The 16,712-nt window shown below is 50.7% G+C and overlaps 1 protein-coding gene across 1 annotated transcript; it reads left to right on the top strand.

The window, feature by feature from the left end:
• The first annotated feature begins 15,028 nt into the window (after positions 1 to 15,028).
• On the top strand, positions 15,029 to 16,359 carry ISLR (immunoglobulin superfamily containing leucine rich repeat). The gene has a single exon (XM_028100457.2). It carries the CDS (start codon positions 15,029 to 15,031, stop codon positions 16,337 to 16,339), a length of 1,311 nt encoding a protein of 436 aa, XP_027956258.1. The 3' UTR covers positions 16,340 to 16,359.
• Positions 16,360 to 16,712: the final 353 nt, after the last annotated feature.

Genomic DNA, 16,712 nt, shown 5'->3' on the forward strand with positions numbered 1-16,712 from the left:
TCCCCTAGCTCACAGTGCCCAGCACTCGCCCCTCCCCCACACCGCCCAGTCACTAGAAGGCCTGGAAGCAGGCCTGATGATTACGGCATCGCCTCCTGCCTTTCCAGCTCGTGGAGGAGCTGTGCACTGGTCTAGAAAAGTCACCCTGAAAACCAGCTCTAGTTTGGGGAGGTGACACACTCTTGTTTTGTTCCAAGAGATGTTCTTCTGCTCTCTTTGCCATGGGGGGCATGCCTCCTGCGCTGCATGCAGCAACCTGGCCGACCAGTGAGGGATCTGGTCACCACCTATGGAGGCTGAATCTCTCACAAATCCAGATGAGACAGGTATTTCTAAATCAATCAAGATTTTTCATCTCCTCCCCCGAAACACTAATGCTCAGTTGAACCATGGTAGCCACTGAATTAACCCCAGGCACATCACACAAACTCTCATCATGTTGTGTCCTTGATTGCTTTATGAGACATAAGCAAAATTATGTTTCCTGATTCGGGGGTTGCAAGTAAAATGTCCTGTAGGGAAACAGAAGGGGCAGGACTTTCTTTCTTTCTTTCTTTCTTTCTTTTCTTTCTTTCTTTCTTTCTTTCTTTCTTTCTTTCTTTCTTTCTTTTTTTTAAGATTTATTTATTTACTTGAGAGAGAGAGAGAATGTGTGAGGGTTAGGGGAGGGGCAGAGGGAAAGACTCCTCAAGCAGACTCCCCGCTGAGCACAGAGCCCAGTGCAGGGCTCCATCTCACCACCTATGAGATCATGACCTGAGCCTAAACCAAGAGCCGGATGCTTAACCAATGGAGCCACCCAGGTGCCCCAGAAGGGGCAGTTTTGCTAATGGATGCTGTAGCACTTCACAATGCAGAGCTGATTCTGTGAGCTACTCTAGCAAGCAGACATTCTAAACTATTCCAAGCAATGCGTTGAACATGGCAACAAAAACATGCTCTCCCTAGCTCTTGGGTATTTTGATCTGAAAAATGGAGCTTCAAATTGTTTTCCTGACTTTTAGGAAGATCTTAAGGAAATCACAGCATATATGAAATCAAAGATTGTTGCTATCTTTTCCAAATGCAAACTAGACTTTGCTCATCTATCTGCATATGTGGCAAATGGTGCAAAAATAAGTTTTGGAAAATTCTTTTCAGTCTGTGAACTTCTTATCAAAAAATTTTTTTACAAATCTTAGAGCCGAATGTCCTGCTTACCTTTTAAATAACATTGCATTAAAAAAAAAAAAAGGCGTGATTTGTTTACCTGTGATATTGAGACTTTCATAACAAAATTTTTGGTCACTTTTCAGTTTCCTCAAAGCTTACAGAAGCACTTAATGAGATTTCTTATTTATAGAAGTGGAAGGAGATAGCCTCCTTAGACATATGCCTACAAGATGTCTTGTAGAAAAGACGTGAAAACGTTGGCCTGCTGTAAAATGGTATTTTCAAAGTGTGGAAATTTCTCTAATTTGGAAATACACTGAGGAGGAGACAGGAGAAGGGGGTTACTGTAAAAATGGAAATTTACATGGTGTTTCCCCAAAACCATTTGATGACCTTCGGAGAGGCCATGCAAAAGGATGAACCAAGTGCACCTGACTAATTCCATTTAGGTTTAGGTGTGACAACACCCCACCCAGTGGGGAAAAAAAAATGACTCATTTCTTGGAAATAAGACTGCTTCAGAACTCAAAAAATTATCACCAGTAAAGGACAGCCAAGTTAACGGAACTTTCTGTTTCTTTACAAAACTATAACTTATCTGAAATCCAACTTCAATTTCACAAGTTCAGATTACCTCTGTGTTTTAAAACCATTTTTCCTGAGAAAAGAAGTTTAACCTCTGAAGACATTTGATGTGCTTTGAATTTAAAATGAGGCCCATTTTAGACACGGATAGCTTCTATGAAGAATTTATGGATGTAAGGACCTGACTGACAAACCGTTGGTCTATCAAAGCAAGCCTGTGGGCACAGAGAGGATGGGCATTTGTGGAGAGGTGGAATTTAATCCCTACAGTTCTAAAAAGCTGCTCTTGCTGAAGTAAAATCTTAAGTATTCCATGATCAAACCCTTTGGTTGAGAGGATGTTTGCATGGTGTCATCACATTGAACTGACACGAGGAGCACGTGTAATGTGGGCTCGAGAAGAGCAGAGTGAATTTTACATTTGTCTCTATTTGGGTTTTACCACGACATGAAAGAAAAGGATATTCTAAAGGCTGCAGGAGATTCAGAGAAGCGTTACTGAATGAGGAAACTGAAAGAGTAAAAATACCCACCTGCAACATAGGATGGAAGGAAACACGTCATTGTCATTTCTCCTTTTTTTTTTAAGATTTATTTATTTGAGAGAGAGAGCACGAGCCAGCAGGCAGAGGGGCAGAGGGAGAGGGAGAAGGAAAGAGAGCATCTTAAGCAGGCTCCACACCCTGAGCCTGACGTGGGGTTCGATCTCACAACCCTGAGATTATGACCTGAGCCACATTCAAGAGTCGATGCTTAGCCGACTAAGGAGCCCTTGTCTTTGTCATTTCTTGTTAAATATAGCTAATGTCTGTTTAATTAATACTACAATACTTACATTTTCCTTTTTAGAAGTCTTAGATCTACGTATCTTAAGCATATACATTATTAGTCTGTAAAATGTAAATATCCAATACAGTTTAAAAAGTTAAAATATATTACAGTATTAGAGGATAGAATATATAAATATTGTTATATTTTTCTCACATGTATTATATATTAATTAGTTCTGCTATTAATTAGTACCAATTGCCACTGTTGTTTTGTTTAAATAATAGCATTTATGTAACAGAAAGTAAAAATAAAGAATAATATGTAATTTCAAATAAATACTTATTTTCATATTTGTATAGTATATTTGTATTAAAGTAATAGCACATACATGTATAACTATTTATTATATATTATATTAGGGATTTTTGTGGTCTGGCATGGCATGGCTGTGTCTTGGGTTGTCTTTCTTTTTAAAAAATATTTATTTATTTATTTATTTGAGAGAGCGCGCGCGCGTGGGGAGGGGCAGAGGGAGAGGGAGACACGCAGAGCCCGAGTTCATGCCCTGAGCTGAAATCAAGAGTCGGTCGCTTTGATCAACTGAGCTACCCAGGTGCCCCTTGGGTTGTTTTTCTAAAGGGTGGTCACCCTGTTTGTCACTCAGTATTATGCTGAGAGTCATCCGAGTTGTGTTTATCAACAGATCTATTTTTTTTATTACACTGAGGAGTATTTTGTAGGATGAATATACCACTGTTATTTTTTTTTTAAATCCATTCACTAGCTGATGGCCTTTCTTGCCATGTTCGTTTTTTGGTGATTATGTGCATGTAAGGTTCTGTATGAGCATATGTTTTTCCTTTTCTTGAGTAACTACCTAGGCAGAAATTGGTATGTTGAATGGTAAATGTATGCTTCACTTCGTGAGAAACTCTCAAGGTTTTTCCCAAGGTGGCTGCGCCATTTTGCGTTCCCCGCACCAGCAAGATGAGTTGCTCTACACCCGAGAGCGTTGGATAATTTGAGTTTAAATGTTTTCCCTTTTTCAGCCGTTCTGATAGATGCTCGGCGGTACTTCATTATTTAAAAATTCCACCGCAGCTATTTTGATTGACATTCACAACTGTCTCAAATGGAACAGCGATAGAAAGAAAACAGAGAATTCTTCCTGTGGAGCTGGAGAACGGGGCAGGTGCGGCAAGGGGCCTAGGAATGCGTGTGACGCTGAGCTTATTCCGGGTAAGGAATCCAGTTTTGGCTGAGCTGGTGTAGGAGTGGGGGGATCACCCAGACTCTCCCCTCCCCCCAGAAGCTCACACCAGAGCCCTGAAAGTTCCCAAGAGGAAGGAAGGAATGGAGGGGGGAGGGGCGATGCTTGCTCAAAAGTTCATTCTCAGAGGGGGGCATCCACGAGCTGCCCATCCATCCGTGGTCAGTCTTGTCCCCTGCTCTGTCCCCAGAACCTGGCTTGCTGCCTGCCTCATGCCGGGAGCCCAAGAGAGACAGCGGAATGAATGAAGGAGTGTCGCTAGACCACCAGCCTTGCCACCTCTCCCCCGCCCTTTGCGGACATGGTCCCAGAGCAGCGACCAGGCTTCCTGCCAGCCAGGGGGAAAGCCCCCTCTGCTCACCCTAGGCCCAGTCTGTGGCCCATCTGGTCACTTCCTCACACCTGTCACACGTAACCGCCCTGCTGCTCCTCCTCTGGGGCCACTGACAAGCAGCCTCACAGCCCTCCCCGTGCCCCCACTTTCTGTCCCGCCCTACCCGCAGCGGTGCGAAGTCATCATTCCCAGCCCTCCGGGGCAGCCTCCCATCCACGCGTGCGCACTGGCCCCTCGGTGCCCGCAGGAGAAAAGTCCTGTTCCCATCCTATATCCCAGCTCCCCCTGGCCCTCTTGCAGCCTGGGGATTTTCGTCACATGCCACTTTTCACGTCTTCCATCCTGCCCTTTTCTGCTGGAGCCCCTTCCTATCCAGCCTGTGAGGCCCCTCAATGGAATGGAAGAACTCAGGCTGGAGAATCAGACAGACATGAGTTTGAACTCCGCTCCCCTTATGTCCTTAACCTGAGCCTCAATGTTCTCTTCTCCAAATGGGCAAGAAAAATACCTACCTTTTGTGTGGTTGCAAGGAGATGCAATGTATCAAGGGTCTGGCACATAGTAGGTATTTAAAGAATGGTAGATAATATTTTTGTTAATTTCTGCCTTGAGTAAGAAAGAAAAAAGGGCTGAAAACAAGGATAATTAAGGTGGGTTTTTTTAATCCTCTTCCAGCCAAAACCCTGGGGGGTACTTCCCTAAAAACATCTGAGGAACTGCCTGGAAGAGATAAGATTTTAGGTGTGGTTGCTGCTGCCTCTCACCCTGGCATTTGGGGTCCCCCACCCAACCAAATAGCTCCCATACCTCAGGAGCTGGTCAGTCAAGATGCTCTCCACTACTCGCTTCTACTCCTTCCCTACCCATTGGCCAGCCTTCCTCCTTGGGAAAGAGATGAGATAAAAGACCAAGTGCACAATGGAAAGAATAGGAAGACCAGCCAGTGAAGGAGAACTCTCATTCTCCAGTGTGGGCAATAGGGATCATCTCAGGTGTGAGCCTCACCAAGGAAGAAGATAAAGATAAACCAACACCGGATGCCTGGGTGGCTCAGTCGGTTAAGCATCTGCCTTCAGCTCAGGTCGTGACCTCAGGGTCCTGGGATCAAGTCCTACATCAGGCTCCTTGCTCAGCAGGGAGCTTGCTTCTCCCTCTGTCTGCCACTCCCCCTGTTTGTGCGTGCCCTCTCTCTCTCTCCCCCCACCCCACAAATAAATAAATAAAATCTTAAAAAAAAAAAGAAGATAAACAAACAGAATGTGATCCTGATTAAGAGGAGCTCCCTGAGGGCAGTTGCTGAGCCAGGAATGGCCAGAGGGGGGACCACAAAAGACAAATGATGGTTAGACATCTTCCAAGAAGGGGACCTCAAAACTTTTCCAAAGCAATGGGCCTCCTTGAGGTAGAAGTTCCCCAGCATTGATAGCATTCTAGAAGGAATATTCTGATCATGCACTGGGGAGGTACATGAAGCTTCAAATGGGCTCTTTGATTAGATGCCCTGGCAAACCCATTCTCATTCTGAGTCCTACAACTGAGAAAGCTTTGGGGTTTCAAAAGCCTTTCAGCTGCTTGAAAAGCAAAAATAAACAGAAGACACTCATACGTCAATAGCAAGTAATTAAGGAAAGCAGGGGCTATAAATACCAGGCAATGTCAGTGTAAGTAGATGTGTTCAAAGCTGGGTCATTTTTAGTATTTGGTGGAGGCATATTGTTCTTTTGATAATAATAATAATAAAGAAAGCAATTAGAAACTCCAGGAAAATCAAAAGCTGCACAAAAAGCCATGGCATACAAACAAAATGTGGTAAGCCTTTGAGCAATTGATGGAGCAAAGGAAAATTGGGTACATTTGACCTTGATGTGTTCTTAGTCACCTTTCAAGTAGCCTGGGCATCATGACATCAGAAGGACAGGAAATGTAATGATCAGAAGGACAGGAAATGTAATCCTGAGGTACATACTCCTTGGCTTGGTACTCACACAGGCATGAGAATGTAATATTGATTTACTGGGGTTTTTCTACTTTTAAAATCAACATATGGACAAAATGCAACTTGTAATTTTGACTTCAAAACTTGCTTAAACATTATCATCTTCTAAAATGTGAAGGTAAGACTATTACAGACAGGCTGAGAGGCAGAAGAGTTGGAGGGAAGAGGAAAGATGGGAGTGGAAGATTTCCCATGTTCTACAGTGGGAAGTCATTAGATAGCATCTCCCTGTACAGAGCAGGAAGTAAGGGGCATTGTTTATAGCACAAATGTTACCAATAGAAGAATCAAGAATATTTTAACTAGGAAAAACCAGAAGGATGAACAGAGGGAAGAATAGGAGTATGTAAGTGAGCTAAGAGCTTATTTTGTAGACGTGTGTATGAGTTTCCTAGGTCTGCCATAACAAAGTACCAAAAACTGGGTGACTTAACAGAAACTGATTCCTCTTTTAAAGACTCTGTTTCCAAGTAGGGTCACATTCTGAAGTACTGGGGTTTAGGACTTCAACATACCTTTTTGAAGGGAATGCAATTCAACCCACAACAGGGAGTCATTAGATATTGTCTAAAGTTTCTACACTAAGACATGGTAGTCTATGCATATCATTTAGACTTACGCAGGTCAATATCACTTTGCTCCCGGAGCCCCGTGCTTTAGAGGGTTCTGCTCTGGCCCTCCTTTGACCTAGAGTTGCCAGATTTAATAGAGTTTCAGGTAAACGATGAATAGGGCTTTTTGTTTATTAGTTTGTTTTTAGCATGAACATGTCCCATGTAATATTTGGGACATACTTATACTAAAAAATTATTGCTCTTTATCTGAAATTCAAATTTAACTGGGTGTTCTGATTTTTATCTGACAATCCCACCCTGGTCATGCCTTTCTAAGGCTAGTTCAATTGAGAGTTCTTGGATTTCTCAGAGGCCCTCACCAGAGCTAGACAGGCAGCCCCAAGCCCCAGCCCCCTAAATGAAACAGCCTGAGCCTGCTTCCAGAGGCCTCTGAAAGGCCATTTCAAAAGGCATACCGCATTTCGTTTGTATGCCATGGCTTTTTGTGCAGCTTTTGATTTTCCTGGAGTTTCTAATTGCTTTCTTTATTATTATTATCAAAAGAACAATATGCCTCTACCAAATACTAAGCCTAGAGCTTTCATTCTTGCTTCTGGACCAACCTTGGAGGATCTGGGACCCTGGAATTCTCTGCCTAAATGAAACAGCCTGAGCCTGCTTCCAGAGGCCTCTGAAAGGCCATTTCAAAAGGCATACCGCATTTCGTTTGTATGCCATGGCTTTTTGTGCAGCTTTTGATTTTCCTGGAGTTTCTAATTGCTTTCTTTATTATTATTATCAAAAGAACAATATGCCTCCACCAAATACTAAGCCTAGAGCTTTCATTCTTGCTTCTGGACCAACCTTGGAGGATCTGGGACCCTGGAATTCTCTGCCTAAATGAAACAGCCTGAGCCTGCTTCCAGGGCCTCTGTAAGCCTTTCACCCTGACCACTCCTCCCCAGGGAGGACTCTACCAAGGTGTGTGTCAGTTTGAGGGAGCTTGAGGATGTGGACAGAGCGTGGGTGTCTACCTACCTGCCGGCCCACCTGTATGCACAAGGCCCCGCAGGGTGCAGGATGGAGCCGGGGGTCGGAAGAGAAATAAGACAGCTGCAGGTTGGGGGCTGGGGCTTGGGGCTGCCTGTTTAGTTCTGGTGAGGGCCTCTGAGAAATCCAAAAACTCTCAATTGAACTTGGCCTTCAAGTTCTTATGAAGGACATTTGTCAAGGTAGGGGAATAAAACGTATTTCACAGTTTGTAGGATTTATAACTGTTAAATATTTAGACACATGGTATGTGTGCCTCCAAATGTCCTTTGCCCCAGGCCCTGCAAATGTTATGGGCAGGCCTGATATGTAACCACAGCAGAACTAAAAACAGAAACCATCCCAAACTGTTGCCTCTGGGGAATGGATGGGGGAAAAGGACAGAGGGGGAGTTTGATTTCCTGTATTAACATTTGCATTCTTTACTTTGTTTTGAAAATTATTCAAGTTCCCAACCTTTCCCTGAGGCTTCCTAACCCCAACGCTCACCTCTCTTCTAGGAGCTTCTATAAACCTCGCTGGTTGTGCAGCATTCTGTCTGGACTGCTCTCCCAGAGGCCTCTGCAGCGGATGTCACTTCCCCGGGCCGACTGGCCGCTTGTCTCCTCTTCTTGTCTCTCCCAAGAGGTGGCCTTGGGCTGCGGTCAGCATGGCCTGTTGCCTGCCCTTCCTGTGGTCAGCAGTCCTGGCTGGACCACCTCCCCTCCCTCTGTCTCTAGGTGGGGCTCTGGCTCGCACCCCTGAGCCAGCCCCTCAGGGCTGGGAGAAGCCCAGGGCCCTGTCTGCAGCCTCTTTCTGGTTGGTGGCAGGGAAATCTTGCTGCAGACTGACCTGTTGATGAGAAGCAGTGACCGCTGTGCCAAATGGCTCCGCTGTCAGCCCAAGGCTCAGCCTTGCTCCTGGCTGTCCCTGGCCTCGCCCCGCCCCCTTCTCTTCCTGCTCAGTCTCTGCCTTCTCCTCTCTCTGCCCTGTCTCCCCGCCACTCCTCTTGCCTGTCTTTGCGCTCTGCCCACTGCCTCATTTCCACGTTTGCTACGGGCCACAGGGGCTATTGCCACTCTCCCATTCCACACCCCAGAGCCTGCTTCTCCCACAGGGTTGCACTACATCCCCCCCCCGCCCCCGCCCCGCCAGCTACACCTGCACCCACATCGAGTCCTGGTCCTTCAAGCTAACAAATGGACCTTGGCACATGCCGAGCATCCCACAGCTAATGTAGGGACTGAAATCCTGACCCTGTAACTCTGGCCCCAGTCTAAATAGAACCTTAATTCAAACACTGTCATTCATAACACTCCCGATCCTACCCCTCGCCTTTGAGAGGGGCGGGGGTGGAAAACTGGAATCTGCTGTGTGCCCTGGGCTGTGGCCAAGGTCTGGATTCCTGGAAATTGTGGGATCGGCCTGGGGAAGAACAAAAATAATTCTCATGAAATATGCCCCAGTTAGTGCGGCTGCTAAAAATGGCCCTGCAGACTAAGGGGAAGGTCAGGAGAGGGCAGCCAGGATGGTTCCGGGAGGGGGACCAGAAATACTGGCTGGAGAGGGGCCGGTGAGAGGGAGGGCAGAGCCACACAGAAGGGAGGAGCTGATGAGCCCCTGGGCAGGGTGAGGAGGGCTGGGGGCAGAGACTTCCTGCTGGACGGGCAAAGGCCATTCTTCATCCATCCGTTCAACAACACTTTATTGAGCACCCACTCAGAACCAAGTGCCCACCCGTATGGAGCTCACATTCAGATTGGGAAGATGGACAGGAAACACTCCCACATATGGCAGGGGTAGGTCTTAGGAAGAGGGACAACTAAAGCCCCGTGAGGAGACAGAGAGTGACAAGGCCTTTATTTATATATATATATATATATATATAAGCTGGTCTGGGAAGGTCCTTCTGGGGAGCTGGCATTTGAACAAAGTCTCCAAAAACAAGAGGGAATGAGCCCCGCAAATACAAGGGGACAGAGTCCAGTTCGAGAAAAGAGCAATAAGGGCAGCCCCGAGGTGCGAGCTGCTGAAGGGGGGGCCGGACGCGGTGAGCTGGGTGGAGATGAGGCTGGAGGCGGAGCCAGGGTCAGATCACTGAGGCAGTTTGTGTGTCAGGGAGGGTGTGTGGAGAGGAAGGTGGGGAGCGGGAAAGGAAATGGGAATGGGAGGCGTCTGCTGGAGGTCAGCCTGGGGCCAGGCCGCCTCTGCCCGGGCTGGGCCTCTGGGCAGCAGCTGATGCAGAGGAGGGGATGGGGCCCGCCCTGCCCCGCCACCCACTGCTCAGGTGCACTCGTGAGAGTATGCACACACCGCCCCTGGACCCACATGTGTGCCTGCACCCACAGTCCCACACGCACACCCAGCAAGGCTCCCATGCATACGAGTAGAATCGACTGCACAGGAACACACGCATGCGTGCGGACTCCTCACTCATTAGAATATCAGGGCTCTAGGACATTAGATCGTCTCATCCAACTCCCACACAGACAGAGAAACTGAGGCCCAGAAAAGGAAGGGACTTTCTCAAATCCCACAGTCTGATGGTGGTGGACAGATCTCAGTCCCTTCCACAAGCACACACATGTACACACACCCACATTGAGTTCCCTCCCTAGCCCCGTCTTGTCAAGAGCCCAGGCGGGCCTCTCCATCCCAGGAAACCCCCAGGAAACTTCAACCAGGTCTGCCAGGAGCTCCTGAGCTTCCTCACAATGAACCCCACGAGCTGGGGAGGGAAGACAGGGTGGGATGGACATTCTTAGAATGTCCTATCCTAAGGCACCATGTGACCCTGTCCCTGTCCCAGTGTGACTCTGGGTACATCCCAGGCACTGTGTGACCCTGGGCACATCCCTGTCCCAGTCTGGACCCTGAGTGCCTATCTGAAAACGAGGTAGAGAAAGTGACCTCTACAGTATTTTATTTCTGGCATTTGATGGCCATGCAATTCGCCTGTTCATCAAGTCAAGGAATATTTATTGAACATCTTTTCTGTGCCAGGGGTTAACAGAAACCGGGAGGACAAGTTGTCTGCCTTCAACGGGCTTCCTCTCTAGCAGAGGACTCTCACATTAAACATGTAAGAATAGATTTCTGCCAAGTGAAGTAACTGAGGAAAGCTCCAGTAGGAAAGACAGAGTCCCAAACAAGCCAGCCAGCAAGGGAACAGGCCATGCAGACAGAAGGAAGCCTAAACGGAAAAACGGGAAAGCTATTACTATATGCACAGAAATCAAATATAGTATCCTTGCAACAAGAACGGGGTACAGCATGTTTTAAAGAGAACATTCAGCAAATGGAAAGGAATCCTTGAGATTTAACATGTATACAGCAAACACTCTATGAGAAGGGTAGAATGGTAACAGAGAGGAGACCTCCTCGAAACAGGCGCAGGAAGGCACAGAGATGTGACAAAGGAGGGACCAGCAAGTCAGGGGTCCCTCTGGGAAGAACCACGTCTCGTTAACTGGGGTTCCAGAAAGAGAAAACAGACAAAATGGAGGTCAGGAAATCTTAAAGGAGTAAATCAAAAACCTTCCCAGAGCTGGAGAACATGAATTTCCGATTTGAAAGGGTAGGCCCTCAGCAAGGCACAGCAGGGTGGATTATCTGCTCATGGAGAGAGAGCAGGTCCCACAGGCTTCCGCAAAGACATATCCCAGGTGGCGGGCACAGAATCGATGCCCCACCAGCTGTGGAGCCCCCCACACCAGCCCTGGAAGCAACAGCAAAGTGATGACTTCAAAGGGAGGGCCCCCATTAACATTCTGGGGAAGAGAGCTCCCTCTGGAGTTCTATACCCAGCCCGACTGTCACTGGTGGGAGGCGGCACCAGAGTCTTCAGACAGCCCGGCTCCCAACACCCCTCCCACACACCTTCTCTGGAAGGTGTTGGAGGGCGGGTTCTGCCAAAGGAAAAGTGTAAACTAAGAAGGGGAAGACGTGGGACCCAGGAAGCAAGAGGTCCCAGCCCCGAGAGCTGAGGAACGAACCCCTGAACAATGGAGGTGGGCCATCCCCTGTGCCCGCGGCATAGCCAGCATCCAAATAAACTGAATGGGAGCAGGTCAGAAGGCTCAGGGAGAGATGCTCCAAGATAAAGCTGATAGAGTACTTTATGTGTTTACTTATGTTGAGTACTTCATATTTACCCAACTGGGGGAGAGTAGGCAATTGAACTAGTGATAAGCATGAAAAACAAAAAACCAAGCCCCCTCCCCCCACCCAGATAAAGACAATTAACTCCAAGGAAAACAAGAGTCATCAAGAAAGACAGTAAGAGCTCTGCAGAAAAACCAGGGAGGTCTATGAGGACAATTAATGGGGGTCTCAGCAGCTTTAGTGGTCTCAGAAGGGGCTGCTCCAATGAGATGATGTTTAATGGAAGCCTGAAATGCCAAAAGGTTCCAACCACAGCAGGAGGGTCTGAGGGCGAGGAGGATCTTTGCACTCTGGGCCGGATGGAGACCGTGAGCTCCTTAGAGTCCCTCGGAGGTGGCACGGCCCTTGTGTGAGTGAGGTGGTGTAGGGGCTATACAAAAGCACAGTGAAGCCCCTCCACCGGGAAACCCTCCGTGACTGACACTGAGGTTGCAGATTCTCCCCTCTGGTATATTGAACTCTGGATGTGTGTGCGTCCAGCCTCTAGTGGATCCCCCCAAATTCTCCAGCACAATAACAATGATGCCAGACAAGGCTTTGCCTGCAGTGGGACGGAACTCAGACTTCGAGAATATTCTCTGAGTTGGGTACCAGACTGGGGTGTTTTGCAGGGGGCACACTGTGTTTGCCAGGACTTCTGCAGCCTCACTTGGTGACAGGGGAATGGGGGTGTGATGAGCTTCGATGAGGGCTCCCCGGGGATGCTTTTGGCCGAAGACGATACTGTTTGTCTTGGCCCTGCCAGGAGGGTAAGTTGAGTCCTGAGCAGAATTCAGCCAGATGTACAGACAGGAGGAGAAGGAAGGTTGCAGGAGAGGGGCTGAGGGGTTATGAGCAGGCTTATGGTGTAGAGGGCAAAATTATGTAGTCTACAAAGTGCTTTTCGGGAACTCTCCCATCTTTTGGTTTCTCCTCTGGCTCTCTTGTTTTGGGCCCCTTTCTCCTCCCCATTCCCACTCTCTGGGCCCTCCTCGGTGGGGAGAAAGATCAGATACCCTCGCCCTGGAGGCATATGTCCCTTCCACACAGTTAGTGTGGGAACAGTGCAGCCCAGAAAGAAAACGGTGGCCCCCCACCCCAGGACGTGCAACACCAGTGGTGGGATTTCAAGCACTGTGAGGACACGGAGAGAATATTCTGGAAGGAGTGCGGCCCTCAACCTCACCCCTGCCTGTCAGGTGGGCAGTCCTGGGTAATGGAACTTTGTCTGTGAGCCTGGGTATCTCAGAATCCCAGCCAGAGAAACTGAAGCCTGACCCAGCCCTGTCCTGAGTTTCCTGCTATGGGGTTCAGAACCTTGTCACCCCTCTGCCTGCTTCCCTGACCCCTCCCCACCTGGCGCAGTGGGGAGCCGAGTCTGGGGCCTGGGTGCCTTAGCACCTCTCTGGACAACATGTGTTTAGAGCAGCCTGGCCTCGGAGCCAGCAGGCAGGCCTGACACAGACGAGGAAGATGTGTTTTCTTACAAAAACAGGACTAACATCTTGGTTTCTTACTGAGGTGTTGGAGCCTGGCGGGCTTTTCACACACTCTGGCCTTCTCAGCTTTTCATTGAAACACACCATCACCCCCACAAACACATGGACACAAAGACACACACTTCTACACACCAACACACCCCCCCCCCACATACGCACACAGACTCAATCTACCCGGACGAACGCAGAGACAACACCCAGAGACACAGTCTCACGCCTACACAAACACAACTCAAACATTCACAAACACACAAATTTACACACACGGTCTTACACCTACATCCACACAAACACACAAACTCATCCACACATCGAAACGTCACACAATGTGCATACGTGATCACTCATACGGACCCAGCTAGGAGAAGTTTCCCCCCGCCCCCCCCTTTTCTCGTTTGAAGTGCGGTTAAAAGTTTCCCACCTTCCATGGGATTTGATTTTTACTCTTCGCTCCATAAAAATCTTTCCAGCCCCATCTTCTGTTGGGTCCTGTACAGCTAGTGCTGTGTCTTTAAGGAAGTTGAAGCTGCTAAAAGTGAGAGAGAGGGAAAAAAAAGAAAAAAATTGGCATCTTTTCCCCCTCAAGTTTCTGGTGTCACTTATGAAACACGGGTCCTTGCTGCTGCAGAGAAGTTGTTTTGCTAGAAGGAGGGAGTGTCCAGGCTGCCTTGGGCTCCCTTCCTGCAGCCTCCTCTCAGCGGGGCCCCAGGCACCCTGTCCAGGGAAGGGCGGGCACAGGCGAGCAACTTGACGGTGGGACAGGAACCAGGCTGCCCCTTCCTCCAGCCTCCTCATCCTCCCTCGGGCACCCTGGGCCCTGCAGCCTGTCCTGAGCTGACTCTGTCCTTTGTTGCTCTTTGGTTCCATCTTAGGAGAGGAGCCACTTGGCTAAGAAAGAGTAGTTTGAAGGTAAGCCAGCGGGAAAGGGGGAGGCCTGCTGGGCACAGGGGCTGGACTGCCCGGTACTTTCCTGTCGGTTCGGGGTGCTGCGGACAATCCCTTGTTTGGATCTGGGCACGGGGCATCTGCCCCGCCAGCAACCGTATCCCCGGAAATCCCAACAGCATTTGGGCTGAGCCACTGGCCTCGCCCAAGCCAGCTGAGAGGTCCTGGCGGGGCTTTATTTAGGCAGCTGCCTGGCGCAGTTTGAACCGAACAGGCCATGGGTGTGATTCTGTAGAAAGGGTTTGGTGTCTGCCGTGGTCATAGCCCGTAGGAGCAGGAGGGGGGCAGATGGGGTGGATGGGGGTGGTGTGCACTGCACAAGGGGCCCTGTCTGGGCCGGGGCAAAGCAAACCTATGGGGGGCTCCGGTGGGAGGGACTGTGGCCAGGATGTGGGAGGGTAGGAGGGAGGTTCTGCTGAGTGCTGGGGGAGGGGGTGGCTGAAAACGGATTTCAAGTCATAAAGTCAGCTCCGGAGCTGGCCGAGGCAGGGAGCGCTCTCTGCTCAGAGGAGGCGCTGGGGTCCTCTTCCGTCCGGTCTTCGCCTCTTCTGGCTGCATGACCTCCGGCAAGTCCTAGCCCTTCTTTGGGCCTCGGTTTCCCCCTCTGTAGAATGGGCTGCGGGCTAAGGTGGTGCTGGGTCTTAGCTGGATTCTGTGGGGCAGGACCTTCTGATGGGGAAGAGCCCTATCTGGCTGGGGTCCTGAGAGGGACGAGTGCCTTGCGTGGGTCCTTAGGGTCACCTTGGCGGCATGCCCTTCTCTGCAGGAGGTGGGATGCAGGAGCTACGTCTGCTGTGCTGGGCGGTCCTCCTGGGCCTGGCGCAGGCCTGTCCTGAGCCCTGCGACTGCGGGGAGAAGTACGGCTTCCAGATCGCCGACTGCGCCTACCGTGACCTGGAGGCCGTGCCACCCGGCTTCCCCGCCAATGTGACCACGCTGAGCCTGTCAGCCAACCGGCTGCCGAGCTTGCCAGAGGGGGCCTTCAGGGAGGTGCCCCTGCTGCAGTCACTGTGGCTGGCGCACAACGAGATTCGCGCGGTGGCCGCCGGCGCCCTGGCCCCGCTGGGCCATCTCAAGAGCCTGGACCTCAGCCACAACCTCATCTCTGACTTTGCCTGGAGCGACCTGCACAACCTCAGTGCCCTCCAGTTGCTCAAGATGGACAGCAACGAGCTGACCTTCATCCCCCGGGATGCCTTCCGCAGCCTCCGCGCCCTGCGCTCGCTGCAGCTCAACCACAACCGCCTGCAGACGCTGGCTGAGGGCACTTTCGCGCCGCTCACCGCGCTGTCCCACCTGCAGATCAACGATAACCCCTTCGACTGCACCTGCAGCATCGTGTGGTTCAAGACGTGGGCCCTGACCACGGCCGTGTCCATCCCGGAGCAGGACAACATCACCTGCGCGTCGCCCCACGTGCTCAAGGGCACACCACTGAGCCGCCTGCTGCCGTTGCCCTGCTCGGCGCCCTCCGTGCAGCTCACCTACCAGCCCAGCCAGGACGGCGCCGAGCTGCGGCCTGGCTTCGTGCTGGCCCTCCACTGCGACGTGGATGGGCAACCGGCGCCCCAGCTTCACTGGCACATCCAGACACCGGGCGGCACCGTGGAGATCGCCAGCCCCAACGTGGCTGCTGACGGGCAGGCCCTGCCCGGCGCCCTGGCGGCCGGCAGCCGGCCGCGCTTCCGGGCCTTTGCCAACGGCAGCCTGCTCATCCCCGACTTCGGCAAGCTGGAGGAGGGCACCTACAGCTGCCTCGCCACCAACGAGCTGGGCAGTGCGGAGAGCTCGGTGAACGTGGCACTGGCCACACCTGGGGAGGGCGGCGAGGATGTGCTGGGGCGCAGGTTCCACGGCAAAGCGGCTGAGGGGAAGGGCTGCTACACGGTGGACAACGAGGTGCAGCCCTCGGGTCCAGAGGACAACGTTGTCATCATCTACCTCAGCCGCGCTGGGGGCCCCGAGGCTGCAGCAGCAGGAGAAGGGGGCCCTGGGCAGCAACCCCCTGGCCTGCTCCTGCTAGGCCAGAGCCTCCTCCTCACCTTCCTCACTTCCTTCTAGCCTGCTCCCACACCCCCACCCTGGGCCGCAACGCCAAGGCCTCCCTGACTGCCCCCCCCCCCGCCATCACAGATGTCCCTTAAAAGTGTCACAGGGCGCTGAGGGTGGCAACTCCCAAGCCTGCATGGGGGACTTCGCGTCTTCCTACCTCCCTTCTCATCTCTTCTGGAATACTCACCACTCCCAACTTCTAAACTTGCTCGAAGCTAGTGACTACAACAGGACCTGATTCCATACTCACCGTCTACGGTGCTGATTGCTGCTAACCACCCTGCCCATGCTCCCCTATCAGGGCGATGCCCTAACCAACTGGGCGAAGCCTCACCAATGGCATTCCAGGCACTGGGACCGACAAGCTGGCAACGGCTGGGGG

The sequence above is a fragment of the Eumetopias jubatus genome, unplaced genomic scaffold (genome assembly GCF_037043125.1).
Source record: "Eumetopias jubatus isolate StellerSeaLion01/CBP00866 unplaced genomic scaffold, mEumJub1_p1.0 scaffold_7, whole genome shotgun sequence".
Classification (NCBI taxonomy): Eukaryota; Metazoa; Chordata; class Mammalia; order Carnivora; family Otariidae; genus Eumetopias; species Eumetopias jubatus.

What these genes read in the sequence shown, in the direction of transcription:
- ISLR (XM_028100457.2), top strand. Translation starts at nt 15,029, where the DNA reads ATGCCCTTCTCTGCAGGAGGTGGGATGCAGGAGCTACGTCTGCTGTGC.